The 27629-nt window shown below is 55.2% G+C and overlaps 1 protein-coding gene across 1 annotated transcript; it reads right to left on the bottom strand.

Moving 5' to 3' along the window:
- Nucleotides 1–22301: 22301 nt before the first annotated feature.
- FBXO2 (F-box protein 2) lies at nt 22302–27625 on the bottom strand (the record flags this gene model as incomplete). The annotated part of the gene is made up of 6 exons (XM_082665374.1): nt 22302–22665; nt 22881–23019; nt 23470–23565; nt 23638–23767; nt 24227–24604; nt 27604–27625. 6 exons carry the CDS (start codon nt 27623–27625, stop codon nt 22531–22533), a joined length of 900 nt encoding a protein of 299 aa, XP_082521500.1. The 3' UTR covers nt 22302–22530.
- Nucleotides 27626–27629: the final 4 nt, after the last annotated feature.

Raw genomic sequence — 27629 nt, 5'->3', positions numbered from 1 at the left:
GCAGTGGTTGAGAGTCCGCCTGCCGATGCAGGGGACACGGGTTCGTGTCCCGGTCTGGGAAGATCCCACATGCCGCAGAGCGGCTGGGCCCATGAGCCATGGCCGCTGAGCCTGCGCGTCCGGAGCCTGTGCTCCACAACAGGAGAGACCACAGCAGTGAGAGGCCCGCGTACCGCGAAAAAAAAAAAAGAAAGAAAGAAAGAAAAAAAAAAGGAAGAGGGAGACAGAGAGAGAACCAGAGAGATGGCAGCATGAGAAGGATTCGGCCCAGCATAGGTGGAGGAAGGGGCCACAAGCCAAGGAATACAGGCAGCCCCTAGAAGCTGGAAAAGCAAGGAAACAGATGTTTCCCTGAAGGCCTCCAGAAAGGAATGCAGCCCTGCCCATACCTTGATCTCAGCCCTTGATTTGAGATCCATTTGGGACTTCTGATCTTCAGAGCTGTAAGATAACACATTTTGTATTGTAGAAGCCACTAAGTTTGTGGTAGTCTGTTACAGCAGGAATAAGAAACTAATACACCTACAAACACAGGAATTAGAATCAATTCCATTTCACATGATTGCCATTGGAAAAAAAAATACACACACACAGAGTGCATTTATACTTGTACATGATATGTTCTCAAGTATGTTCCTGAGTGCAGACAACTCCTGTCTTAACGAGGCATCGATGAGAACCTTTAAATCTTCTGTTTAAAATGCCCACATCCAGGGAATTCCCTAGCGGTCCAGTGGCTGGGACTTGGCACTTTCACTGCCAGGGACCCTGGTTCGATCCCCACAAGCCACACCATGGCCAAAAATAAATAAAATAAAACTTAAAATAAATAAAATGGTTAATTTTTAAAACCTAAAGTAAAAATAAAACGTCCACATCCAATGACCTGCTTCCCACTGCACATGTGTCAGACCTTCCAGGCCAGGACCCCCAGGACATGCTCACCTTGCATGTCAACCCCTGCCCCTGTGTCTTCATGTCACGACCTTGGGCGAGTCACGGGTGGGTGGTAGGAGTGCTTCTTAACTAGACTCAGAGACTGTGGACCACATATTTCCCCCATGGGGCACACACTAAACGAATCCCCCACTCAGCCTTGACCTAGATGGACTCTAAAAACTGCCCATGGCCACTCCAGATCCCCCTGATCCTAGGACAGGGGGAAGGCAGAGGAGCCTGAGTGGACAGAGACAGTAGTCTTAACGGACTGCAGTTAACATCATCGACGTCAGCAGACTTTACACACATGCTTGACCGTGGGGACGCGATGCTCGGGGAAGGGAGCTGTGCGGTAGAAAGACCCTGAGCCTTCAGTGCCAGAGCTTGTGGCACATTTACACTGGCTCCATTCAGGTAACTCAAAGCAGGCGTGGTGCTTGGGGCACAGAGGGCCTGCAGGAGGGGTGGGGGCGTGAGGAGGGCCAGGGGGCTGGAGCCGGACCAGCCGGACCTTGAAGCTCAAAGCAGGACCTTGAACCCATCTGATTCCCCAGTGGTGAGCAGGACAGTGAAGCTGCTAGGGGGAGAGTGGGCTGGAGGGGTGGGGAGCTGGACGCTGGGAAGGTTATTTCAAGAATCCCAGGAAGGGGTTTCCCTGGCGGTCCAGTGGTTAAGACTCCTCGCTTCCACTGCAGGGGGCGCCGGTTCGATCCCTAGTGGGGGAATTAAGATCCCACATGCCACGTGGGCAGCCAGAAAAAAAAGAAAAAAGAATCCCAGGAAGAGGACGTGGACAATGGGGAGGGGAGAGGAATAGGGGGCCTGGGCTGGGAGAACCACTTAGAAACTAGCAGCCGCAAGACCTCAGAACAGATTGGAGGTGGGGCTTGAGGAAGGTGCAATGTCCGGGTGACTCCAAGCTTCTGGTAGAGGGATGGGAGGACTCAAGGAGGCGGGGCGGGGCTGTGAGCAAGGAGAGGGGCCCCGAGTTCCTAGCTGCCTTTCCCACCCCCGGCCCACAGGGCAGAGAAGGGAACTCCTTCCTGACCTCCCCTGAAGCCACCAAAACACCACACTGGGACGAGACGAAGAACTTTCCAACACGCTACCCCTACCTTGCGACCCAGCGCCTCAGCCCAGGAGGCGGAGCAAAATTCTTGCGAAATGAGAAACAGGGCTCGCTCGCCATGGACCACGCAGCCTCCCAGTCTCCCTCAGTACCTCACCCACTCCCCAGCCGCCACGTGCTCATCCCCACCTCTCAAGCCCCCACCCCCAGCCCTCTTGGGGTCGCCATCCCCCCAACCCCAGCTCCCAAGCCAAGCCCAGAGTCGTTACTAGTGCTTATTAAGCCACTAATGAATTGAATTTTTCCCCCTCATTGCATGCTGTTAATTAGTTTCTTGTAGTAACAGAGACTATTATTCTTGGAAGTAATAACTTGGTTCAAGAGGATACGGGGAGGGGGAAGGGTAAGCTGGGACGAAGTGAGAGAGAGGCATGGACATATATACACTACCAAACGTAAGGTAGATAGCTAGTGGGAAGCAGCCGCAGAGCACAGGGAGATCAGCTCGGTGCTTTGTGACCACCTAGAGGGGTGGGATAGGGAGGGTGGGAGGGAGGGAGACGCAAGAGGGAAGAGATATGGGGACATATGTATATGTATAACTGATTCACTTTGTTATAAAGCAGAAACTAACACACCATTGTAAAGCAATTATACTCCAATAAAGATGTTAAAAAAAAAGAGAGAGAGGCAGTTTTAAGATTACTTATAATTGCTGGAGGAGGTGGGGTCTTGGGCTCAAGTGGGCGGGGCTAATCCAGGAAAGGAAGGGAATAAAGTTGACACAATTCCCTTACCTAAAAGATGACTTTTCCTTTGTCTTAATATTCTGCATTTTCCAAATTTTCTCCAGTGGAACGCATTATTTTTATCATATCAAAAGTAAAAAAGAAAAAGATTAAGGCAGGGAAGGTCTTAGAGTGTCTAGGAAAATTGTACCTGGGAGAATCAAGCCACAGAGTGCTGGGCTGGGGGCCAGAGGGCGGTGGGCTTCCTCTGCTCCCAGAGCTTCTGTTCCAGGCTGTCCTTTCCGTTCCTTCCCCATGAGCCCACAGCTAGTCAGCCCCAAAACCGGGGTGCAAAATCAAGGCTCTGCCACCAAGCCCAGGGACCTCACACGGATCCAAGCTAAGTTATGAAAACAGCTGGGAGCGATGTCCGCCCCAGATCAGGAATCAGGAGGCCACAGTCAGGAAATGCAGAATGAAAGCATCCAATACCGGGCTTCCCTGGTGGCACAGTGGTTGAGAGTCGGCCTGCCAATGCAGGGGACACGGGTTCGTGCCCCGGTCCGGGAAGATCCCACATGCCGCGGAGCGGCTGGGCCCGTGAGCCATGGCCGCTGAGTCTGCGCGTCCGGAACCTGTGCTCTGCAACGGGAGAGGCCACAACAGTGAGAGGCCCGCGTACCGCAAAAAAAAAAGAAAGAAAAAGCATCCAAAACAACTTGCCTCGGTTTCCCATCTTCACAGAGCTTGCATTCTAGTGAAAGAAACAAAGAAAGAAGTAAACAGAAAATTAAACTAAAAGAGAAGATTGTGGAGGCAGAGAAACGTACTGTAGGTAGGATGGTCGGGGTCTCCTTGAGGAGAGGCCATTTAAGATTCAATCAAAAGGATAAAAGGCGGGGAAAAACCCAGCCATTAAAAAGGGTCTTCTAGAGGATGTGTCTGTGTTTATCTCTGAGGAGGGTCCTCAGTTCACTCCCCCCACCAGATTCCTGCTTTGTCCTCAGAGCCCTGCAAAAAGCTATCACTCACACCAATAAAAGTACCAGTTAACCTTGAGTCAGACCTCAATTAGCCGCAAGGTCTTAACTCCATCAGTAGCCAGGGGGTTGGAGGGGAAGGTAGCGGGAACCGCATCTGATTCCCAAAACGACCTGTGATGTTGCAAAGCGGCCAGGGGCTGACAACTCCTTTCTCCTCAATGGGAACGCATTTTGCTCTCCCTCAGTTCTCCCAGGACGAAGCAGCCACTTACCGGCAGGAGGAACATCCTTGTCTGCTCCAATATGACCCCCATCCTTTGCTGCTGCTGCAGAGGACAGTGTTGGGCAAAGCGCTTAGGTGCAGTGGTGTGCTTAACAACCAGCTCTCCAAGGGGGCTGGTTACCAACCAGCTCTCCAAGAGGGAAAAGCCCTGATTTGCAGCATCTGCCAGCTTCCACGCTATAAATACCCCCACCCTGGGCAACCTGACGCAAACTAGCAAACTAACGCAAACTAACCTGGGCAAACTAGCAACCTGACGTCACTGAAGGCTGAGTTGAGAAGAGATGCAGGCTGGAGTGAGTCTGCCCAGCACACCATTGCTTTAGGTGTGACCCTGTGCAAGTTTCCCCATCTGCACAGTGAAGATTAAATGAGATCAGGTAGGTAACATCACCATCGGGAAGGGCCTGACAGAGGTTAGTGCTGATAAAGTAAGGGTGTCCTGGGCTTCCCTGGTGGCGCAGTGGTTGAGAGTCCACCTGCCGATGCAGGGGACACGGGTTCATGCCCCGGTCCGGGAGGATCCCACATGCCGCGGAGCGGCTGGGCCCGTGAGCCATGGCCGCTGAGCCTGCGCATCTGGAGCCTATGCTCTTCAACGGGAGAGGCCACAACAGTGAGAGGCCCGTGTACCGCAAAAAAAAAAGGTAAGGGTGTCCTTCTCCCACCCAAGGAAAGCAGAGGAGTCCTGGCACAAAGCTGAGAAACGTTATTGGAGCATTTAGGGACTGAATATCTAGTTTAACCATCTGAGCAGAGATGAGGTGGGGTGGGTTTGAAGGGGAGGGGGCAGGAAAGAGAACGGAGAATCAATTCCCAACCCCAGCCAGCCTCAGTAGAGAGTCTTGCTTACTGCGTGGTAGCAGAGGGATGGAAAATATAGCACTACTTAGGGTCCCCAGGACAGGCACCAAGCTTGTCTGTTTCACCCTGTATGCCCAGCCCCCAGTCCAGGGCACAGCAGGAAACACAGATGTTCAATAAATGTTTGCCAAATGAGTGAATGAATGCATCACAGAGTCCTCTCCAAGTAGAGGATGGTAGACTCCTCCCTCTCTCCGTCCACGCATGTGCAAAACAGGCAGCCTGAATCCTGGATGGGGCTCCGGAACGGATCACCGGGCAAGACCCCCCGGGACTCGAGGGCCTGCGGATGGGCCTGTGGTGCCGTATGAGAGGAGGTTAGAGACAACCCTCTGATTCCTTGCAGCAAATGCCCCAGAAATAAATATCATACTGCCCTAGCCCTTCCCATTGCAGCCTCTAATATCCTTACCGTGGGAAGAGGCCTTATTATTCAGTGCCCGTGGTGACAGCCAACGAGTAAATCAGCGGCCTGGAGATTGCTCCCTGGGGAAGTTGGATGTGGCTTCTGGTGATAACTGCTCTGCAGGTGCTTCGTGGGAGGAGGAGGGGTCACTCTGGGGCAGGACTGGGGGCAGGTGTTGGGAATGGAGAGAAACTCCCTGCCCATCTTCCTGCTTCCCATGAAGCTCACCTGATTGGGAATACCGCCCCACCCCCATGCTGTCACTTCCCAGGTTCTCACTGGATTGGAAGTACCCCCAACCCACCCCCGCGCTGTCACTTGCCTTCCTGGGACAGAACCAGCTCACAGGAAATAGAGGCACAATTCAAAGGAAGCATCATATGGTCTTCTGGGCACTAGTCCTTCCCAGAGCCTGCCCCCCCAGGCCCTAAATCCTATACCAGTATCCACCCTTCTAGGCTGGAGTGGGTGGGAACCCAATCCACCAGGTACAGTGGTAAGAGATCACATCTGTTTTCCAAGCATTGACACCTAATTCTTTACTATTTGTCTGGTACATAATAGCCCCTCAATAAATATATGTTGAACGAATAGATGAATAAATGAAGGCGTGAAGAAATGGTTACAGAATAGAACAGGCATGTGTGTGCATTTTTCTTCCATTTCTCTGCCTCGTTATGTTCCTAATCTTTTCAAGGACGCACCACCACACTTCATCACGGCAGCCATATAATTCACTGAGTCACACTAATTTCTAGGCTCTGACCTTAAGCGCTGCTTAGTTTTTCTTCCTTTCTTCCAGCTGTCAAAATGACAGTGCCCTGAAGTCCTCTTCCCCCCTCCTGGCGGGCATCATAAGCAAACTGGCCCCTGTGTCCACTGACCTCCTGGCCAGCAGCATGTCTCTCTACATCTAAGCAGGCCCCCACGGGATAGCCTTCATGGTCAGTCAGGATTCCAGATGCTACGCCAGGCAAGGAGCTACTTTGATGGCAGAGGGCTTTCCTGTTGCCTTGAAACTTCATGGGGAAGTAAAGTTCTGGGTACAGTGCCCGTGGAGCCAGGAAGTTGGTGAGGATTAAAGGCCCAGTTCCAAACTCTCCCCGGGGTCAGCAGGATACAGTAGCACCAGCCCCGCTACCCGCCACTCTGGCAAGTCTTTCTCCTAATTATATCTGAATTATGCAAATCAATACCAATGTCGATATACGATTTCCTCTGACAAGTCAAGAACATGCAAGAAGTGAAGACCTGGGGAGACGGAAACGCATCGAATTAGGAGTGAGTTTCTCTGTTTTTCTCTCGGCTGAGGGAATAAATGGTCGCAAGACAACACCAGAGAAGAGGTCAGGGCATAGAGCAGGGCAGAGGGCAGACGGAATGTGAAGGTGGGGTGGGGGCCGGAGGGGATCGGGAGACTGGGGTCACGCTGAGAGCATGATGGAGGTAGCATCCGTCACAGAACAAAACTGTGATCTTGGAGACTCTCTTTCCACTAAGCAGCTTAAAATCCCCCAAAGCTGGAAGTTGGGGGCCCAGGAACACAGATCGGGCATTGTCTCTTACCCCTGGACATGGACTGAGAGAGAGAGAGAGGGAGGGAGGGAGGGAGGAAGGAAGGAAGGAAGGAAGGAAGGAAGGAAGGAAGGAAGGAAGGAAAGAAGGGAAAAAGATAGGGAGGGAGGGAGGGCTATCATACATTGGACCTCTGCTACCTGCCTCTGAGAAGCATTGTACCTCCAGGCTCTCATTTAATCCTCAACAATCTGAGTTAGGTACTGTTATGGCCCCATTTCACAGATGAAGACAGTGAGGTGAGAGACGTGAAATGTCCTGCCAAGTTTCTCTGGCTGTGAACAGAAGGCTGGGACATCAACTCTGGTTGTCACACTGCACTTACTGCTTTGTTAAATGCAACTGGGGGTCATAGGCAGAGCGTGGGCTGGCAGAGAGTTGCTTTTGGAGGGGTGGAAGAGGGGACAAGGACACCCACCTGGAAGCCATAAGGGCCTTAGGCCCAAGGACCCCTTCCTGCAGGCCCCTCCTGCACGGAGGAAGCACCAGGGCTTGAGTTTATCACAAGGGCTGGCTTAACTCCCTTTGCACTTCATGCTTAACCATTTTATTATGGCTTGTCCTCCCCAGGTAGACTGGAACATACCTGATGAGCAATGTATGTACCCCGTGATCAAACGTGTTCCAAGCTGAGGGCCTGGCATGAGGCACTATGGCATAGTGGCTAAAATCTTGGCCTCTGGAAGCAGACGGCCTCCATCCAAGTCCCAGCTCTGCCACTGGTAGCTGTCTGGCTTATAACAAGTGACTCTCCATGCCTTAGTTTTGCCATCTGTAAAATGGGACTGATAACAGTGCTCGATACATGGTAGGAACCGAATAATGTTGGCTGTTGTGATTGCTCAGGGCAGGGCACCAGGTCTCAAGATGAACAAGGCACCGTATCTGTCCTTAAGGAGCTCATGGTACAAGGAGAATGGGGAAAAGACAGCACCGTGCTAAGTCTTTATTTTTTTTTTTGGCCGTGCCGCGTGGAATGCAGGATCTTAGTTCCCTGACCAGGGATCTAACCCGTGCCCCTGCAGTGGCAGCATGGAGTCCTAACCACTGGACTGCCAGAGAAGTCCCTGTGGTAACTTAGTTACAGAGGTGAGCAAAGGGGTCATGGGAGACCAGGAAGGAAGCCCTTAACCTTGACTGGCTTGGTGCTTTGGGGAAGCATGGTGTAGTCGGGGAAGGCTTCCTGGGGGTGGTGACACTAGGGCTGAGTCATGCATGCTAAGTGGTGCTCACCAGGTAGACAAGGGAAGCCACAGTTTTGCAGGCAGAGGGCTCACCTTGTGCAAAGGCCTGGAGGCATTCAGAATGTCTGCAGCAAGCACTGGCAGGAGCTAAAGCTGGAGAAGTGGGCAGGGCCTTGCCTTCCAGAGGCCATGAATGCCAGGCTAAGAGGTTGGGATTTCATCCCAAAGTGCCAGGGAGACCCTGAAGAGGGACAAGAAGAGTCTTGAACTTTGGAAATGTCCTGCATTTGAGTGGAGGCTAGAGCAGAGGTGCAGAGGAGGCGAGGCAGGAGGTTGAGTCCTAGAGCCCAAGCCCCCAGCTCCCAGCGCCCAACCCCCAGCTCCCAGACCCCAGCTCCCAGCCCCCAGCCCCCAGCTTCCAGCCCCCAGCCCCTAGCCCCCAGCCCCCAGCTCCCAGCCCCCAGCCCCCAGCCCCCAGCTCCCAGGCCCCAGCCCCCAGCTCCCAGGCCCCAGCCCCCAGCCCCAAGCTCCCAGCCCCCAACCCCAGCTCCCAGCCCCCAGCCCCCAGCTCCCAGCGCCCAACCCCCAGCTCCCAACCCCCAGCTCCCAGCCCTCAGCCCCCAGCTCCCAGCCCCCAGTTCCCAGCTCCCAGCCCCCAGCCCCCAGCTCCCAGCTCCCAGCCCCCAGTTCCCAGCTCCCAACCCCCAGCCCCCAGCCCCCAGCCCCCAGCTCCCAGCCCCCAGTTTCCAGCCCCCAGCCCCCAGCCCCCAGCCCCCAGCCCCCAGCCCCCAGCTCCCAGCTCCCAGCTTCCAGCCCCCAGCTTCCAGCCCCCAGCCCCCAGCCCCCAGCCCCTAGTTTCCAGCCCCCAGCTCCCAGCCCCCAGTCCCCAGCCCTCAGCCCCCAGCTCCCAGTTCCCAGCCCCCAGCCCCCAGTTCCCAGCTCCCAGCCCCCAGTTCCCAGCTTCCAGCTCCCAGTCCCTACCTCCCACCTCCCAGCTCCCAGCCCCCAGCTCCCAGCTCCCAGCCCCCAGCCCCCAGCCCCCAGCTCCCAGCTCCCAGCCCCCAGCTCCCAGCTCCCAGCTCCCAGCCCCCAGCCCCCAGCTCCCAGCTCCCAGCCCCCAGTTCCCAGCTTCCAGCTCCCAGCTCCCAGCTCCCAGCTCCCAGCTCCCAGCCCCCAGCCCCCAGCTCCCAGCCCCCAGCTCCCAGCCCCCAGTTCCCAGCCCCCAGCTCCCAGCCCCCAGCCCCCAGTTCCCAGCCTCCAGCACCCAGCACCCAGCCCCCAGCCCCCAGCTCCCAGCCCCCAGCCCCCAGCTCCCAGCCCCCAGTTCCCAGCCCCCAGCTCCCAGCTCCCAGCCCCCAGTTCCCAGCTCCCAGCCCCCAGTTCCCAGCTTCCAGCTCCCAGTCCCCACCTCCCAGCTCCCAGCTCCCAGCCCCCAGCTCCCAGCTCCCAGCTCCCAGCCCCCAGCCCCCAGCTCCCAGCCAGTTTTCCCTCTGTAGGGACCCCTGTGGGAGCCAGATCTCAGCGAGACTAGGGAAGCTATTAATCGCTCCAAGACGCCACAGGCCACGGTCCATTTGCTGCTTTTCTTGGTCTGTTTTGAAACTGTGAAATGAGCCCCAGTCTTCAAGGCGGCCATAACAACCATCCTGATTCTGACATTTAAATTACAGATGGCATTTTCCATTAAACAGGCACTCTCAGCAGGTTTAATTTAGCTATCAGTTCTGGTCTGTTCTTTAAGTGCTTTAAAAAAAAAAAAAAAAAGCCAACAGTGAATTCTAGGTCTCCTTCCCAGGAGGAGGGAGTGTCTCTGAAATATGACACAACTCTCATCTTCTAGCTCCCATGGGGACTCATGCAGCCTCCTGCAAACAGTCACACCCCACTGAATAATTCGCCCTCATGTACTCCCACAGGCACTCACAAAGCTACACATATATACACAGACCCAGACTCCCAGCTACAAATCCAGTGGCTTTGGGGTCATCATTGCCACAAGTGTGCAGAAGCCTGTGGCCTCTCCACCTGATCAAAGAAACAGTAAGAGATTCTGGAACCATACAGGCTTGGATTGAGGTCTGTGTTCTACGCCTAACTCACTATGTGACCTGGAGCATCTTACTTAACTTTGCTGAGTCTCAGTTTTCTCAGCTGTAAAATGAGCATAAAGATGAGACCAAGCTGGAATTAGGTATTAAAGCGTCCAGCACTGGTGCTGGCTGATATAAGTGCCCAATAATCCTTGTGCCTCCCCTCTCTCCTTCCCTTACTTAGACTGTCACCCGTCAACTTGGAGCTCTCCCGAGTCAGTTCCCTGGGTCTCCAGGCCTAGATGGTGGTGAGGCGCTGTCCACGGTGCTGAACCACACCTAACACTTCCTTTCAGTTCCAGGTGAGTTACCTCCTTCCTCCAGCCTGGTCGGCTTGCTCTGAGAATCTCCCCCCACCCAAGGTCGCTACCACAAGTGACCTGAGTGGCAAAGGTCCACATCTTCTCCTAAGGTTCTGCCTCCCCATATCCCAAAGTGGCTAAAATCCAGGTTGGGGAGCAGAGGCTCTCAAAGGAACAACATGTCTGGTCCCTGCCCTCCAGCCCCCATTGACACAGAAAATCTTCAACTTCAGCCAAGAAAAAGTCCAGCTGCTGGGCTCCATCACGTTGTAGCTGAGGCTTTCATGGTCCCAGGTTGACCCCTGCTCTCCTTTTGGGTTCCGGACAGGGTGTAGACAGGCTGCCTTCTCTGGCCACAATGTGTGCCGGTTCCAGTATCGGGGGAAGCTGGCTTTGGAGAAGCTGCAAGTGGCCGATCACTGTGTATTTGCATGCACTGCCTGTTCCCTCGCCCTAGAACAGCTTCTGATCAGGTGGAATTAGGGCCGAGGGGAGGATAAAACAGAGAGTATCACCCCTACTGTACAGTCCAGCTAACACAGGCCCAGAGAAAACCAGAAATCTACCCACTGTGTCAGGTCAGGTCTAATTCCCCAGTCAACACCAGGCCAGCAGAGCAGGTGAATGTTCTCCCAAAGAATGAGAGATTGGGCGGGGAGGAGGGGCTCATGAGGCTGCAGCCTAGAATCTGCTTAAAACAGTGTCCCCAAGGCTATGTGTTTGGGGCGTGGCTGGATCTCCAAGGGAAGGTTTTATAAGAGAGAAAACTTTTTGGCCCTGGTAGGAATTTGTTTGCAGAGCAGTTAAAGTTCACAAAGCACTTTCTCAACCACTCACCTCCTTAGCTCTGGCAGCAGGCCCATGTGCCAAGGACTATTCTCCCATTTCACAGGGAAGGAAGCTGAGGTTCAGAGAGGTGAAGTAACTTGCCCAAGGCCACCCTGGGAGAAAGCAGCAGCAGGTGAACTTGAACTCTGGATATGGGAAGCCCCATTCTCCTTATTCTCACGCCCCAGGCCACCTTACTCAGAAGGGGAGGGGAGCTGGCAGAAGACAGGGGGGCCAGAGGCCCTCTCGGTGCAAAAATGTGGGGGCCTGAGACTGAAGCTATAGGGATTCAGGGCCAGACTCAAAGAAGGGAGATGGGTGTGTATACCCACACGCACACACCCCTAAGCCCTGCACACCTGCAATCGGTACTTTCAAGACTGGGCATATCTGGCCTTAGGTAAGGCAGCAGCACCATCTTCGCAGGCAGTGCACCAACTCTTACCCTCTTGCTGTCCTTTCTACCATTTCTAACCGAAGCCTCTGCCCTCTGTCCTCCAAGCCTTCAGGGGCAGCTGTGACCAGCAAGGCCCCATATACAGGGAGACACCTATCTACTATATGCTGAATCCAGTAGGGAATTTGAATCCTTCCCTGTGCACCTCAAAACCACATCAATACGTGGGGTACTGAGTACCTGTGGTGTGTCCGGTGCCTGACACAGAATAAACTTAACTCTATGGAGTGGGCATTATTATGTCAATTTAAGGAAAAAAAATTGTATCAAGATTCAGAGAGGTAAATAACTTGCCCAAGGCCACTCAGCTTGCCAGTGGTAGAAACAGGTTTAAACTCAGGTTCTGCCTGTACTTTTTCCAACCATGCCCACTGCTCCAGGCTGGTAGCTGTGAGATGGGGGTGGCCAGAGAGGACTGAAGGGATTCTGGAAAGGTACCCTGGAGGCAGAGCACTTCTGAATTGCCCTGGACCCAGCCTCTGCTCTGCCTCAGTTACCCCACCCTTCCTTAGGTCCATAAGCCCTGCAGGTGCTCCCAACTCCCATATGCCTGCTGCCCCTTCCCCAAACCCCTGTGAGCCTCTCACCCTGACCCCTCTTCCAGAGGCCTGGAGTACCTTTTATGTATCAGGGGAAAATACTAATAAAATCTAATATTTCTTTTGAGTACTAACTGCCCAGAGCTGCACTGAGCGCTTTACATACAGCAACCGATTTCATTCTCATGACTGCCCAACACGCTGGCCCAGAGTTTCTTCCTATTTGACAAATGAGGCAACAAGTTCAGTGAGGTCTGGAGCCTGGCTCAGCATCATAGAGCAAAGAAGAGATGGAGCTGGTCACTCTGTACCCAGGCCTGAGCTGCAGACCTTGGTGCTCTGCTGTCTCTCAGAACCCAACTCCAAGTCCATTGCTCCGTGTCTATCATCACCTCTCCTTCTGACTCCTGAGATCCCATGTCCCTGGTGGACAGGGGCCAGGCAGTCCAATCAGGCACTTGAGGACCCCTAGAACCCAGGTCTCTGTCAGCTCTGCCCACTTCCTACCTCATTTCCTTCCTGGCTCCAGAGCCTTCCCACTGTTTCCACACTCCCTTCCCGGCCTAGGCCCTCTCCTTTCAGCCCTTCCTTTCCACCCAAAGGCAACAGGGCGGGGATGCTGACGTCCCTTCCCACACCTGTGCACACAGCTGATCCCAGAACCGAGGTGGCAGGACCCAGGAGGCTGACCCTCGAGAGAAGCACATCATCCCCTCCCCCAACATGGCCTCAGTTTCCTCATCTGTAACTGGAAAATTGTGAAGTGTGGGGGCGGGGGTGACCTGAGTGCAAATCCCTAAGACAGAAGGAGCCAACACTGAGGTGGGTGTGAAACAGGACTCTCCTCCTCTCCCTCCTCTACCTCCTCCTTTCTTGATCCCCAGGGCTGATGTTTGGTTGACAGAGTAGATCTCTCTGGATGAGCTTTGGGGTGGGGTTGTAATATAAAAAGGCAGCTGCAATATTATAACATGACTTTACATTGGGGGGAAATAAAACAGATACCTAGTGTTCTCACAACACAGGCTAGAGAGAATCGAGCTTGGCAAAATTGTCTCGGCCATTGGTGGATCAGACTGTGGTGGGGCATGAGGCGGGTAGGGTTACCCGGGGAGTGGGCAGAGCTACTGTGGGGTGAGAGCCCCCATCGGCCCCCTCCCCAGGGCCCCACTTCCCTCTCCCCGGCCAGGCCTCCAGCCCCTGCAGAACCGCAGCCTGGACCAGACATGGCCCCATCCTGGCAGCTCCCCTGGCCCCAGCTCATTAGCCCTGAAAAATCTGCTCAAATCCAGGGGGAGGGTTTTTCAGCTAAAATAGCTGCATCTCAGCTAGTTTTTTCCTCCCTTCCCCACATCATTAGCGAAAGTGCAGCCTCTGCAGCTCCCGAGCTGTGTGGGGTAAGGAATGATCCCTCCACTGCTCCCTGGGGACCCCTGGCCAGGCTGAGGACTAAAGGCTGGGATCTGGCCTGGGGGTGGGCTGGAAGAGCAGACAGAGCTGAAGACCATGAGGAAGCCAGAGGGAGTCCCTGCAGGGCCCCTCCTATCCTGCCCCAAAGGACACTGGGTCCCCCTCAATGAAAATTGGAAGCAATTGCTGTCAGCAGGGCCGTGGTCAGCTGAGAGCTTGCCCTGCACCAGACACTGAGCCAGACACCCACTTGTCCCTGCCCGAGGCTGTTCGGGGTGGGACTCCAAGTTAGACTTTCATCCCAGCGCCCAGGCCTCCATCTTCGAGCCCCACAGCGTTTGCCCCCTCCTCTCAGCCCTGTGGTTCTCAATGGGTGACTCCACTCCAGGCCTTTCCCATCAGGATGCCATGGTAACGAGCTCAGAGGCGGACATGTGAACCCACTGGACTTAATGCTGGAAATACATAGGCCTGGCAGGTGCCCAGCCCCTTTCGGGGTGAGCCTGCCTGGGATGAAGCCACATAGAGCTGAGAGACAGAGAGAACAACCGAGTTCTGAATATACTGGTGGAGCTTCTGCATCCAGCTTTACCTGAAAGAAACCTATCCTGGGCTTTTCTGTTAGGTGAGCCCCCAAGTCTGCTTTTTAATTAAACCACTTTGAGTTGCATTTCTGTGATTTATAGCTGAGAGAGTAGCAACAAGCGCAAGGATTTTAGCACGCCTCATTTTTTGGATCAGGAAACTAGGCCCAGAGAGGTTAAGCTACTTGCCCCAGGTCACACAGCTATGAATGGGCCAAACCAGTACTCCAGAGTGAAAAGCTCCCAACTGGAACCTGATCCCCCTGAAGTTCCTGGAGGAAGGGGACTGGGGGAGTCTCTGAAGCCATTTTAAGCAGGACAAGGTACAAAAAGGTAACAGGTTGCCATGGTTACCAGCTCACTGTGTGGTCCCAGACAAGCAACCTCACCTCTCTGAGCCTCAGACTGGGAACAAAATGTCTCAACCCTGCAGACCGCAGGTGGCCCTCAGGCAGGCAGGATGGCTGCCTCTTGCCCCCAACCCCAGAGGTCTGTAAGCAGGGGGCTTCCCCAGCCAGGCAACAGAGGCCTCCCACAGCTGTCGGACACTCCCCACCACACACACTCCACCTGGTTTTAAATGTCTCTCAAATACCAAATTCAATTTCATGTATCCAGCAGCTCTGCAGTGCAGAATTCATCAGATGAGGAGCCTGCTTTTCGGGGAATAATTCATTTTTCCGGTGTTGGAGAGGAGAGTAATTGACCCACGGGGCTGACGCCTCCCTCCCTTTCTCCTTCCTCAGGACCATCTGATTCCAAATGCAGCCCTGAGACTGTTAGGTCAAAGTCACAGCAATAAATAGGAGGGAGGGCTTCTGCTTTAATATATTGGATTATTCTGCTCGGTGGTGACGAAAAACAAGATTTAATTCCCCGAGAAACGCCAGCAGAGAAAATCATTTCCCTGCCTGCTTCTCCCCTCCTTTCTTTTTTTCCTTTTTATTTTTTTCAGGAACAAAATCTTTGTCTTTGTGCAGGTTTTCAGCCTCGCCACACCCTACACGACCAGAGACTTCCCCGCACCTGCCCACCCCATCTAGGATCCCTTCTCCCTCTCTGCCCAACTCCCCCTCAATCATGGGTCCCTGAGGACAGAGGTTTCTCTTTGAATTTAGATGACATTATGGTGCTTAGCACATTGATCAATTATAACAATAAGCCCGGGGAAAAGACCAGTTAGTACCACAGCTCCGACTGATGGGACAGGAAGCTAAGCGCTGGCTAAGAAAGTAATTTACCTTCCTACTACTCCTCAGATCAAGAGTCCACTCACTGCTTCCTCCAGGAAGCCTCCCCTGATTAAGGTCCAAGTTAGCCGCCCCTCCTCTGGGTTCCCAAAATACAGTGGGCTTCCCCCTCACAGACCTTTTATTATTAGACGGTAGTCAACAGACTTGTGCATTTTATTTATTTAACAAACTTGTCATAGCACTTGCTATGTGCAGGCCCTGACCCAAGTGCTTTCCAAATATTAATTCATTTGATCCTCATAACAACCCTATGGTAGAAACCCTATGACTGGCCCCATTTTACATGCGAAGAAACTGAAACACTGACTGGTTATGTGATTGGCCAAGGTCACACAGGCAGGGATGGCCAGCACTTGGAATCCAGGTGTCTCCTCCTTTAGTCTGTGAGCTCCCAAGGGACAAGGACCCCGTTGGTTCACTAAACCCAGAGGCCCCAAGCCCTCCAACAATCCCACCACTTACAGGACTGAAATCCCCCGTGAAAGTCACGTGGGAAAGCCCCTGGGTGTGGAGAGAATTCCAGCTCTGGAGTGAGACAGATGTCAGCTGAATTCCAGCTGTGTGACCTCGGGCGAGACTGCGCTGCTCTGAGCCTCAATTCTGTCACCGTCTCTCAAATAGGAATGAAAATAGTACACAGGCGTGCTAGGAGGATTAAATAAAGCCATGCACCAACGGCGCTTTGAACACACATAGTGAGCACTCAGTAGGTGTGAAAGATCATGGACTATCAAATGAGGGCTTTGGGGATACTTTCGCCACACTCAGAAAAAGAACAAAACCTTATCAATCCAAGTAAATGAAGCAAGCTCTGAGATCTGGATGGAAGGGTGGATTTTTCTTAATAGTAGTAGTAAGATGGGTGAGTTGCCAAGAATTACCGAGAAGAGTTTTGCAAAGCACACGCAATCCATTTGCTTCTGGGAGTTACCGAGATGTGGGAGGGTCTGAAACAGGGACTTACTGCACCTGAAACAGCACTTGATGGGTGTTTCAGTCATTCAGCAAGTGTGTATCGAACGCCTTTCAAGTGCGTTGAAGGCTCATGGTGGGGGGAGGGGCACGAGCCTTGGGGGCCCTTGGACCCAGGCTTCATCTCAGCTGGCTCTGCAGCTTACAGCTTTGTGACCTTGACCATGAGCTCCACCTCTCAGAGCCTTGGCTTCCTCGTCTATAAATTGGGATGACAAAATGGAGCTTTGCTGGGGGAGCCAATAACGTAGCCAGTGTAGGAGATGCAGAGGGAGCTGTTCCCTCCTGCTTCTCAATAACAGCAGCCCCAGCCGCAGCAGTCAGCCTCATCCCATCGGCCTCCCACCCTGTGCAGGCAACCTCGGCAGCACCGGGAGCTGGGCCTGGAACCTAGCTCCTTGGAGCAGCAAAGCAGGTAGGCAGGTGTGGTTGCAAGTCCCACTTTGCAGATAAGGATCAGGGGCAAAGTCAGGTGAAATCCAAATGTTTCTGCCTCCAAATCCATGCTCTTAACCGTGGACAAGCAGCCTCCCTGATTCCTGGGAGAGGAAGGGAGGAAGGAAAGCAGGGTGGGAAGGAGGCTGGAGACCCCTGCATGCAGGTTCATTTATCAAAGGCGACCCCAGAATGGAGCCCACACGGCTGAGACAGGTCACAGAGAGATCCCCTGTGGGAGGAAAAGTAGGGGAGGGTGCCAGGCGGCCTGGGATGGAGATGGGGGAGTGATGAGAGAGCACTGGGACCTCAGGGAGCAGATGCCTGGTGTGTGTAGGGGGTCAGGAATTCCCGGAGCCTCCCTCTGTGTCTTACAAACATCACCTGGGTGGGTGGGTCCATGCTCTTCATCTCCACTTCTTTGCCTCCAGCCCCCTCCCTAATCCAGGCAGTTCTTCCTTACATCTAACAGAAATCTTTCCCGCTGCATCACCAACAGACCCTGGCTGAAGCACTAGGAGATGCCCCCGGCACTGCCCACCCCATCTGCAGAGCTGGTGGCGGCTCCTGGCTTAGGGCGGTAATCCTGCTGACAATTAATTGGCTTTTGTTGGAGGAGAATGAATACCATCTCATCTTTTTTTTTTTTTTTTTTTTTGCGGTACGCGGGCCTCTCACTGCTGTGGCCTCTCCCGCTGTGGAGCACAGGCTCCGGACGCGCAGGCTCAGCGGCCATGGCTCACGGGCCCAGCCGCTCCGCGGCATGTGGGATCTTCCCGGACCGGGGCACGAACCCGTGTCCCCTGCATCGGCAGATGGACTCTCAACCACTGCGCCACCAGGGAAGCCCCCATCTCATCTTAATCTTCATTATTCTCCTTGTTCAGCAGAGTCAACACAAGATTAGGTTTAATTTATGGGGGGAAAAAATAGCAAAGTCATTACTCACCAGATCAGGATTGGATCTGCCTGGGTGTTCTGTGTTCACTGCAGGCAAGGGGCCACGAGGAAGGCCCAGAGTTCTGCGGAGGTGGGGACAGACTCGGGGGGGGAGGTGAGGCCCCCAGACCCGTTTGAGGCTGGATCCCTGGAGACCACCAGCCCTTTCCAGTCTTAGAGGACTCAGGCCTCGGAGGACTTAGCCTCCTAAATGTTTCTCAGGAGCCTCTGGCATAAGAGCAGCCCCAAAGCAGGGCAGGGGGCTCAGCTTCTGTGGACCGAGACCTAGCCCCAGTCAATGGAAAGCAATCAGGATTTGGATTCAAATCCTGACTTCTGAGGCCCCTTCCTCTGCAGAGAACTGGGCCTAACCAGCCCTGCCAGGGGACTCCCTTGACAATGCTGACACCTAGTGGTGCTTAGAGGAACTGGTCCTTCCCTCCCTCCTCCTCCTAAGTCCCCAGATAAGCTATACCATGTATACAAAAACCCAGATTTACAAAGTAAACAGATCAGAAAGGGAAAGAGGGACTTTTATCCATTTCAGAATGGTTAAATAGATTTCCACCAAGAAGTCTAAAAGAAAATTCGGGAATTCCCTGGCGGTCCAGTGGTTAGGATTCCGGCCTTTCACTTCTGTGGTTCAGGTTCAGTCCCTGGTGGGGGAACTACCTGTAAGCCGCACGGCAATCAATCAATCAATAAAAGGAAAATCATTTTCCCTTCCCTGATCCCTTAATCAAAATAGCTCCTCCTTCTGTCTGGGGCAATGATATGCAGAGAAGCCCTGGAGCCCCACAGTCCTTGTCATTTCCAACTCTTTCCATTCCTCCTGCCCTAGCTCTGTCCTCTGGCACGTGCCCATCTTTGACCCTGTACCACAGAGAAGTGGCTAGGGACAGCTCAACTACTTACTCATCATATGACCCTGGGCAAGTTACCCAACATCCAAGTCTGAGCTCTTTCATTTATAAAATGGGAATATCTCTATCTACCAGAGAGGCCGTTGAGCAGATTAAATAAGCCTGTGTGCGTAGCACAGGAATCGGCACCAGTAAGGCCTCAGCAAACGCCTGTCGTCCTCACTGCCATCATCATTATCATCCTGTTCATCCTGCTACTCATGGGAAATTTGGTTTCATCAAGTAAACTGTAAGCTTCTGAAATCTGACTCCCCAACCCAGCTCCTGCTAGATAAAGGTTTTTCCTTAAAGGACACTGATATCACATCTGCTTCTTGTAGTCTTTATATCTTATAAGACAGAGCACACAGTTGGTGCTCAGGAAACCCTCAGGATTGCCTGCCTACATCTCCAACCTCATGTCAAACCACTTCCCCACTTGCTCACTGAGCTCCAGCCATGCTGGCTGCCTTTCTGATCCATAAGTAAGTTCATTCCCACCTCACGGCCTTTGCACTTACTGCTCCTTCAGTGTTCTTCCGCCAGATATCTGGTTTCTCATCATCATTCAAATGTCACGTCCTCAGAGAGATCCTCCCTGATCACCTGGACCAAAGTAGCAGTCCCACCCTCACTCTCTACTTTGTTGACTGTACTGTAGAGGTCAAGTGCCTAAGTGACTGGGTAGAATTCCAGTTCCACCACTACCTAGCTGTGTGGCCTCAGATAACTTGCTTTATCTCTCTGTGCTTCAGTTCTCTCATCTGTAAAAATGGAAATAATAATGGTTCCCACTTCAGAAGGTTATCATGATGAATCAATATATATACAAAGGTCTTGGAGTAGTGCCAGGCATGTCTATTAAGTGCTATATCATGTTGGTAATTATCCTATTTATTTAACTGCATGTGTTTATGTTTCTCCATCTAGACTGTATATTCCAGGAGGACAGAGGCCTCGTCTGTTTTATCCCTGCCTGGCAGAGAGTAGGTGCTCAAAAACATCGGTTGATTAGAAAGGATCTTAGGGGCCATGCAGGCCTCTCTCTCCTTAATCACGTTCTGGTGCCTTTGAGCCGTGTGGCCGACCTCTCTGCCATCTCTGGCTTCCACACTCCTCGGGGCCCTGAGGCGCCCCCTGCTGGACAGCGTGTAGGTTTTTCCTCGAGGGAAGGTGATAGCTGCCTCCTGTAACTGTCAAGTTTCCACGCCTGCCTGGCTCTGCCTCTAGAGTAGGGACAGTAAACTGAAGGGTTTGGAGCACGCTCTCTGGAGCCAGACGCACCTGGATCAGAGCTTGCGCTTCTCCAGTTACTCTGGGTGTCACATGCCAGGAAAGTCTCTCGTCCTCAGTCTCCTCGTGTGTAGAAGGGGGTAGCCATACCCTTGTCCCCTTCCCCATATTCAACTGGGTGACAGGACGTACCCCGTGCACAGTGAGCCTTGCGGGCCCCCCTTCCCCCAGCGTCAGCCCTCGGATGACCCACAAGAAGCTGTCTCGTCTTCCCAAGCTAAACATCACCAGCGGATCCAGCGGTGCCTCCAGTGACAGACACGCAGGGACGGTCGGCACCACCCCCTTATCCAAGCCCCTCAGGTCTCCTCTGTGGGCCCCATGCCCTCGGGGGAGAGTCTGGCCCCTGGCCTCCTGGCTCGTTCCTCTGAGAGCCGGCAGCTGGCTGGAGGCGGCCTTGCTGGGCTTGCATCCTCCTACACACTTGCCCCCCAACTCCCTGGCTGCTGCGTCTCCCCCGTCGTGACCCCAGAAGCTGAGGTTTCCCTGGGCCTTCTCCTGACTCACTCCACACTTGTTCCCAGCTCTCACCAGTGCCCTTGGCTTTGACTGCTGGCCACAGACACTGCAACTCCTCTATCTCCAGCCCAGAGCCGCAGATTCCTTATGGCCCTCTTTCCTGAATGCCTCCTGGGGAGAGCTCCCCCCACCTACAGCACCTTTCATGCCTCCCATATTCCCGCCCTGACATCCAGTCCTCTGGACACCTGGACCCAGACTCCTGGCCTCTCACATCCACCGCACCTCTCCATCCAGCCTCCTCCTTCAGCCCAGGCGTGGGCTCTGGTCCTCTCCTGACTCATCCCCACCTGTTTCCCAACACGCTCATCCTAGGCCCTCCTCACCCGAAAGCGTTGCTTTGCCTGTCACTCCTGCACATAAACCTGGGAGCTCATGGGGGTGACCCACTTCCTTCATGGCTCCTCATCAAACTGGGCTCCCAGGGCGAAGCATCGCTTCTCCTGTCTGATCGGCCACTCAGGTGGGTGTGGAGGATGCCCCTCCCACTGGACTGTGAAAACCCCTAAAAGGACCAATGGTGCTCATGGAACAAGGGGCTGTGCCTCCACCTTCAGACCGGGAGTCCTCAGGGATTTGTCTTTCCTTGTCTGACAGGATGCTCCCAGGGCAGGGGCTATGCCTCCACCATTAGACTGGAGGCCCCCGTGACACTGGATATATCCCTTCCCCAGAGGCCCCATCCTCGATGTGGCCAAGCTGGTGACTCTTCCTGGGACAAGGAGTGTCTGACTTACCCCTGCAACTTTAGGACCCTGTGCTGGGCCTGGCCCCTGGTTGGGGCGTCAGGAATCATGAGTGAATGAATGAGCCAATGAGCAAATGCAGGCAGGCTCCAGCTTAAACTCTGCAAGCCCACCTGACCAGCAGGTGGCATCAGGGCTCAGAATCAAAGGAAAGCTGGAGGGGCATGGAGATTTTATTGGTCATCCTTTAGGAGAGGAGAGAAGATGTTTCAGACCCTCACCCACCCCCAAGACCAGCAGCTGAGAGTCCTGGGGAGGGGGCTGGGTTTGAGAGCTGCTGGGGAGGCCAGAAAGGGAGTTCCTGGTCCAGAGCCTAGCACCACACCCTTCCCTCCACCCCTCCCCTCAAACCAGTACCAGGGGCCAGCCTCTGGGCAGGGCTTGGAAAATGACCAATGAGACCAGATGCTAATGACTCTTGTCTGATCCAATACCAAGCCAAGGAGGACAGCGTGAAGTGGGCATGAACTGAAGAGGGACACCAAGCTGATCCTTCCTGTGCCCCCCAGCCTGTCACCCCCCCATCCCCCACCTCAAGCCACTGGCATCCATCCCTGTGCCCAGGAGAATTGGTACCCTAGATGAGATGCTGCCACCACCCACCATCCTGCCTTCAGGAAAAAAAAAAAAAAAACGGGGAGAGGGATCAAGAGAGGCCAGGAGGGGGGGCCCACACACACACTCGGTTCTGGCTTCTGGGCAGCTTGGGTGTCAGTCGGGCGCCAGGCCCAGCTCCCCGCTCCCTGGCCTCACAATCCCAGCCTTTGTCCGGCGGGACCAGGACCGGCTGGCTCTGCACCCGCCCAAGGGCCCCTGGAAACCAGAGCAGCTGGAACCCCACCAAGTATTTTTCCAGGCTGGGCCAGGGGCCCTCAAGAGACAGAGACTGAACAAAGGGAGGGGAGTTCATTCATCCCTGTGTTCATTCATTCCTTCCTCCGACAAATAATATTTATTGAGCGCCCATTTTCGTGGCAGGCACAGTGTTAGGTGCAGGGGATTCAGCAGCGGCGGGCCCAGTGTAGGCCCACGCCCTCACCCATCTTATTTTCTAGATGCAAATATATACCAACAAAACCCATCTTTCCCTCTGAGGGGGCTGGTCTTCGAGCATGGGACGGGAGAGGAGTGCGCCGGGTGCGGAAGGTCAGGATGCTACCGACTAAGCCCTATCTACCCCCGCGCCTCTGGCCCTCCAAGGCAGCTGGGGGAGGCTGGAGGAGGGGTCACTCAGGGCTCCACCCACACGCTGCTGTTGGTCACCCGGGCCCCGAACCAGCCCTTCCAGTAGACGCAGTCCTGTCCGCCGTGCTCGAAGCGGACGAAGCGGACGCCCGGCCCATAGTCGGTGAAGGTGTGGGAGATCTGTGGGTGGGGAGTCAGGGGGAAGGGGGAGGGAGGGTCAGGCTCGGAGTCCCGAGGCTTCCCCCAGCCACCCCACCCCGGCGCTCTGACCCTCATCTAGCCCCCTGGATTTCTCAGCGCAGCCTCTCGGCCAGTCCAACCCTGCCCCGCCCACACGGGCCGTGGGCGGGCTATTCACGAGCCCGGCCCCACCGCCCCCGGGCCTCCAAGCTCACCTCAATCCAGCCACCGTCGTCGCTGTCTTGTGGCACTGCCACCTGCCCGCTGTTGAACTCGGCCAGCACGTCCTCGTGCTCTGACAGCAGCTTCACCGTGAGCTCGTACAGGCAGCCGGCGTCTCTGCGGCCCGAGTACCTGCGCCGAGGGAGGGAGGGAGGAAGCGCCCGGGGAAGGCTTCAGCCCTGCTGAGCGGGTACTCTGGGCCCAACCCTCTACAGGAGTTAACCCTGCTGACCGGAAATACCAATGTTCCCATTTTACAGATGAGGAAACCGAGGCCGGAGAGAGAAAGTGACTTGCCCAAACCCAAGGACTAAACCCCAGATGGGCCAGACCCAGTGTTGGGACCAAAGCCAACCCACAGGGACACTTTTTGTTGGGGCAGCAGGTGGATATTAAAAAACAAAAACAAAAAAAATTGCCAACATTTAAAACTCAGGAGGGGAGATGGATTTTCACCTTCTCCTGAAAACCCATGGTCATGTGACTGCAAGCTCTAGAGCAGGGAGGCAGCAGTCTCTCAAGCAGAGTAGCCGGTTCCAGTTCGCCCCTCAACCCCGCTCCCCTTCCCCCACGGCCGCTCACCAGTCCTTCACCACGATGGCCGGCTGAGTGGTGTCCAGCAGCTCCTCCCAGTAGCCCTCAGCCTGCAGGTCAATGACCTGCGCTTTGCGACACCACCTGGGAGACTGGGGGTTAGGACTGAGTGGAGGTCCCCTCCCCCCCCTTCTCATCCATCCCCCTTCTCCTTACTCGAAGGAGGAGGCGAAGTACTTCTTGACACTCTCGTCGTGGATGAATTCCACCCCGCAGTCTCCGGGCAGCTCCTCCACCCTCCAGCCGTCCCCACCGTGCTCCACGTCGCACCAGCCCTCCAAGTCCTCTGTAGGAACACCACAGCCCCACGCTGGTCACCCAGCCCCTGCGAGGGTGTGGCAGGGTGGCTCTTGCCCCTATCGTGGGGGGGAGGATGAACGTGGTCCTTGAATGGTGTCGCGGTGGGCAGACGATGGTGGGCGTGAATGGTGAGCACTTCCTGTTTGTCCCCAGCTTCTCTCTCCCTCCCAGGAGGGTCCTCCGCGGGGCCTGTCTTGCCCCAGCTCCCTGGGGGGTGGAAGGATCTGGGAGAGAGACAACTCCCGCCCGCCTCCCCGACTTCCCCCGCCCCGGAGCAGGACAGGAGGATAATACTACAGTCTGTACTGGGGCTACTCTGTGCTGGGCACTGCGCCAAGCGCCTTATCTCATCCACCCCTCAAAGCAGGCTGGCCTTGTTACTGCCCATGGTACAGAAGGGGAAGCTGAGCTCCCCAGGCCGGGCTGACGGGGCGCGACCCCTCACCTTCCCCGCACGGGTTGCGTAGCAGGTTGCGCCGCCTCTTGCTCAGGAAGTAGAACTGCTGCCAGTGGTCGCGCTCTTCCTCGGGGCCGCCCTCTGGTACCAGACCCTCTTGCTGACACTTGAGCAGCCACAGGGGAGAGCCGTCGACCAGCTCCTTCCAGCGCAGGCACACCAGGCGGCAGGCCTGCACCAGCTCGGCGGCGGGCAGCTCGGCCAGCACGCGAAGCAGCAGCGGCTCGGGCAGCTCGTCCAGGTACGCGGCCTCCTCCTCCTCCTCCCCCTCGTCCTCGGGCCGCTCCTCCCCGCCGCTCGCCTCCTCCGCGCCAGCCTCCTGCTGCTGCTCCTCCGGGCTCGCCTCCTCCGGCTGGCCCACGCTCTCTGCGGGCGGGCGGGCGGGGCGCGGCTGAGACTCCCCCCAGACTGCCCCCGCCGCGCGCCACGGCCGCGATGTGAAAGGCGTCCGCCCCCACCCGCGCTCGGACAGTCCTCAGCGGGCGTCGGAGTTTCCGTGACCAGAGCCTGGGACCCTGTGGAGGAGGCCCAGGAGCCCGGGGCCACAGATCAGCTCCAAGTCTGAAGAGTGGCCTCAGAGGCCTCAGTTTCCCCTGCAGTGCCAGTAAACCCCATACCTGAGCCGACAGCAGGAACTGATGATACTCCTGACACAATGAAGCCCTCTCAACGGCCCTCTAAGATCCCTGCTCCGGTCACCTCCTCAGGGGAGCCCTCCCCAACTTCCCCTACTACAGCATCCTCTCACCTCACCGCTGGGAGTTCCGTCCTTCCTAGCTTTTGTCCAAGGGTTTGACGGTTTATAAACACCTTTCCCGGGGACTAGACTGAGGGAATGAGGGCAGGAACCGGGTCTGGGAAACTCACTGCTTCATCCCCCATGTTTGGCATCTGGCGCCCTACCTGGCTCCCTGTCACTTAGCAAGTGTTAGGCACCATTCTGAGCGTTTTAATTTTTACTCTTTAAATCCTCACAGCATCTCTTCTAGGTTGTCCCTATCACCATCCCTATTTCCCTGATGAGGAAACAGGGACAGAGAGGTAAAAACACCCAGGATCATGCAGCAAATGAGTGGTCGGAGCCTGGATTCGAACCCAGGCAGTCTGGCTCCAGAGCCACCTTTAACCATCACAGCCCTGAGAAAATGATTCGTTGAGTTGAGGGTTATGATTTTGATTTCACAGATGAAAATGCTCAGGTTCAAAGATGGGGAGCGACCTGCCAAAGGTCACACTGCTGGTATTCAGGCAGGGGATGCGGGGATCTGAGGCCTGAAGGGAAGGGAGAACAGGGGCTTGGGGATGGGGGAGGGAAGCTCGTTAAAAGAGAACATGTATATCAAATAGGGAGATGTAGTAAGTGCTCGGGAAAGAAGGTTTCTTCACTCCTTTTCCTATTCCTGGCCCTCAGCTTCCTCGTCTGTAAAATGGGGGTAATCCCAGGCCAATCAGACAGTCATCTGATGTTCAACTCTTCTGAGGAGGGGGCAAGGGCATTCCAAATTATGAGAAGAGGGACTGATATCAGGAGCTGTGGGCTGGACTGTCTCCTGGATCCTGGCTGGCCTCAGCTGGGCCATTGAAGCCTTGAATAAGTGGATACCGAGTGGAGGAGGGAAAGACAGTGTGGAGGTGACAGAGCCACTCTGGGTGATGGGGGAGGCCACTGCTCTCAGACCTAGGACAGTGGGGGTGGGGGAGTCCTAAGTGCTGGGCCCTGGAAAGCCAAGGTGGTGGTGGAAACAGGCCAGGCACCAGGGGAGGAACGAGCAGGGCCTAGACCCAAGACTGGGTGTTGCCAGAACCTGGGCGGCCAGCCCTTCACCTCCTCATATGCAGCATTTCCCCACTGCGCACACTCTCAGCCCCCTGAGAGCCCAATCAGGGTTTACGTCTTTGGAGCCCAGAGCACACAGTGAGTCCTCAGTAGATCTTATTTAGTGAATCTTATTACTCAGCACAGTTCCCTTCATTGTTAGTTTTTTGTTTTGTTTTGTTTTTTTTGCCACATCTTTATGATGTGGGGCTTCACACTTCCCTTTTGGCAAGGAGGAAACTGAGGCCCAGAGAGTCTTACTGACTTCTCCCAAGTCACACCGCAGAACTGTGGGATGGCGGAGAGGAAAATGCCTGCCCTGAAGCCATGTCACCTGCCCATCTTGCTGCCCACAGCTCTCTGGGGAGCTGGGCCCAGTGCCCTCACCTCTCCACCCCTCCCCCTGCCCTGCCCTGCCCTGGCCCTGGTGGACACCTGATGCTCCCCCGAAAGGTGCACCTCGCCCAGTCCCCTCTCCTGGCCCCAGGCCTGGCACTCAAGGCCCCAGATCTGATTACAGGCCCCCCCACCCCCTCTTGAGCACACACAACTCCCCACATTGTTGCCTTCGGAAAGTTATCTGGCCCCTGGAAGCTGCCTCCGAGGCTTATTCACTCACCTGGATTGGGCCCCTGAGTCCAGGGAATAGCTGGGCCCTGGGAAGAAGCAGGAACCCATTCTGGGGCCCTATAAAGGGTGGGGCAAGGGGGCCACGGATTGGGGGCAAGAGCGGAAGGAGGTAGGATTTTCAGGGCTGGAGGGACGCGGTGGGGAGCTCGGCTGCCTGAGTGAGCATCAGTCTGTTTCCCGTTGTCTCCCCAAGCAACTGGCCACTCTCAGATGGGCCTGGTGAGGGAGGGGTGGGGGCAGGTCTTGTTCCCACCCCGACTCAGCAGGCAACCCCTACAGGCCCAGCGGAGAGTTCTAGAGATGGGGAGCGGGGGACCTTTGGTGCCAGACAAGATGACTGGGCAGTCTCAAAGGGCCCTGAGCACCGGCTAGAGCTGATGTCCCAACTCTCCCTCACCACCAGCCTGGTTCCCACTGGGCATCCAGCCACCCAAAGGAAGGACAGCCCCTCCAGACAAGGGATCGCAGGAGGAAGGCTGGGATGGGGTGAGGAGAAGCCAGTAACCCCAAGAAATTCATGGAGATTCAGGCATCTCACGGCCCAGAGTTGGCAAATGGAAGAAGCTGATGGAATAAAAAGGCTTGTGGCCTCTTCCATCCCAGATAGGTACCAGACCCGGGTCCAATAGACCCTCAGGAGGTGGGAACGTGGGATTACTCATACGCTATTTCCCGGGTAAATGGGACCCGGGAGTCCTCCCTCTCTGCCTGTCATCTCTCAAGGCCTCCAGCAGATCAAGACACCAGACAGAGGACTGTGCTCCTTTGACACTGTCTCAAGGGCTTTGCTTGGGTGAAAGTGTGTCGCTCTGTGTATCGGGGCCCCCTCGCTCTCTGATGCCCCCTCTCCGTAGCACTCGCCCGCCTGCCCCGGTCACCCCTCCAGGGCTGAGCGAGTGGATCCGGCGGCGGCGGCTACCTGGGTCACCGTCTCCGTCCATCGCT

Source organism: Grampus griseus, assembly GCF_964374135.1.
Source record: "Grampus griseus genome assembly, chromosome: 1".
Taxonomy (NCBI): domain Eukaryota; kingdom Metazoa; phylum Chordata; class Mammalia; order Artiodactyla; family Delphinidae; genus Grampus; species Grampus griseus.
The sequence above is the reverse complement of the archived record's forward strand: the minus strand, read 5'-3'. Positions and strand labels throughout refer to the sequence as shown.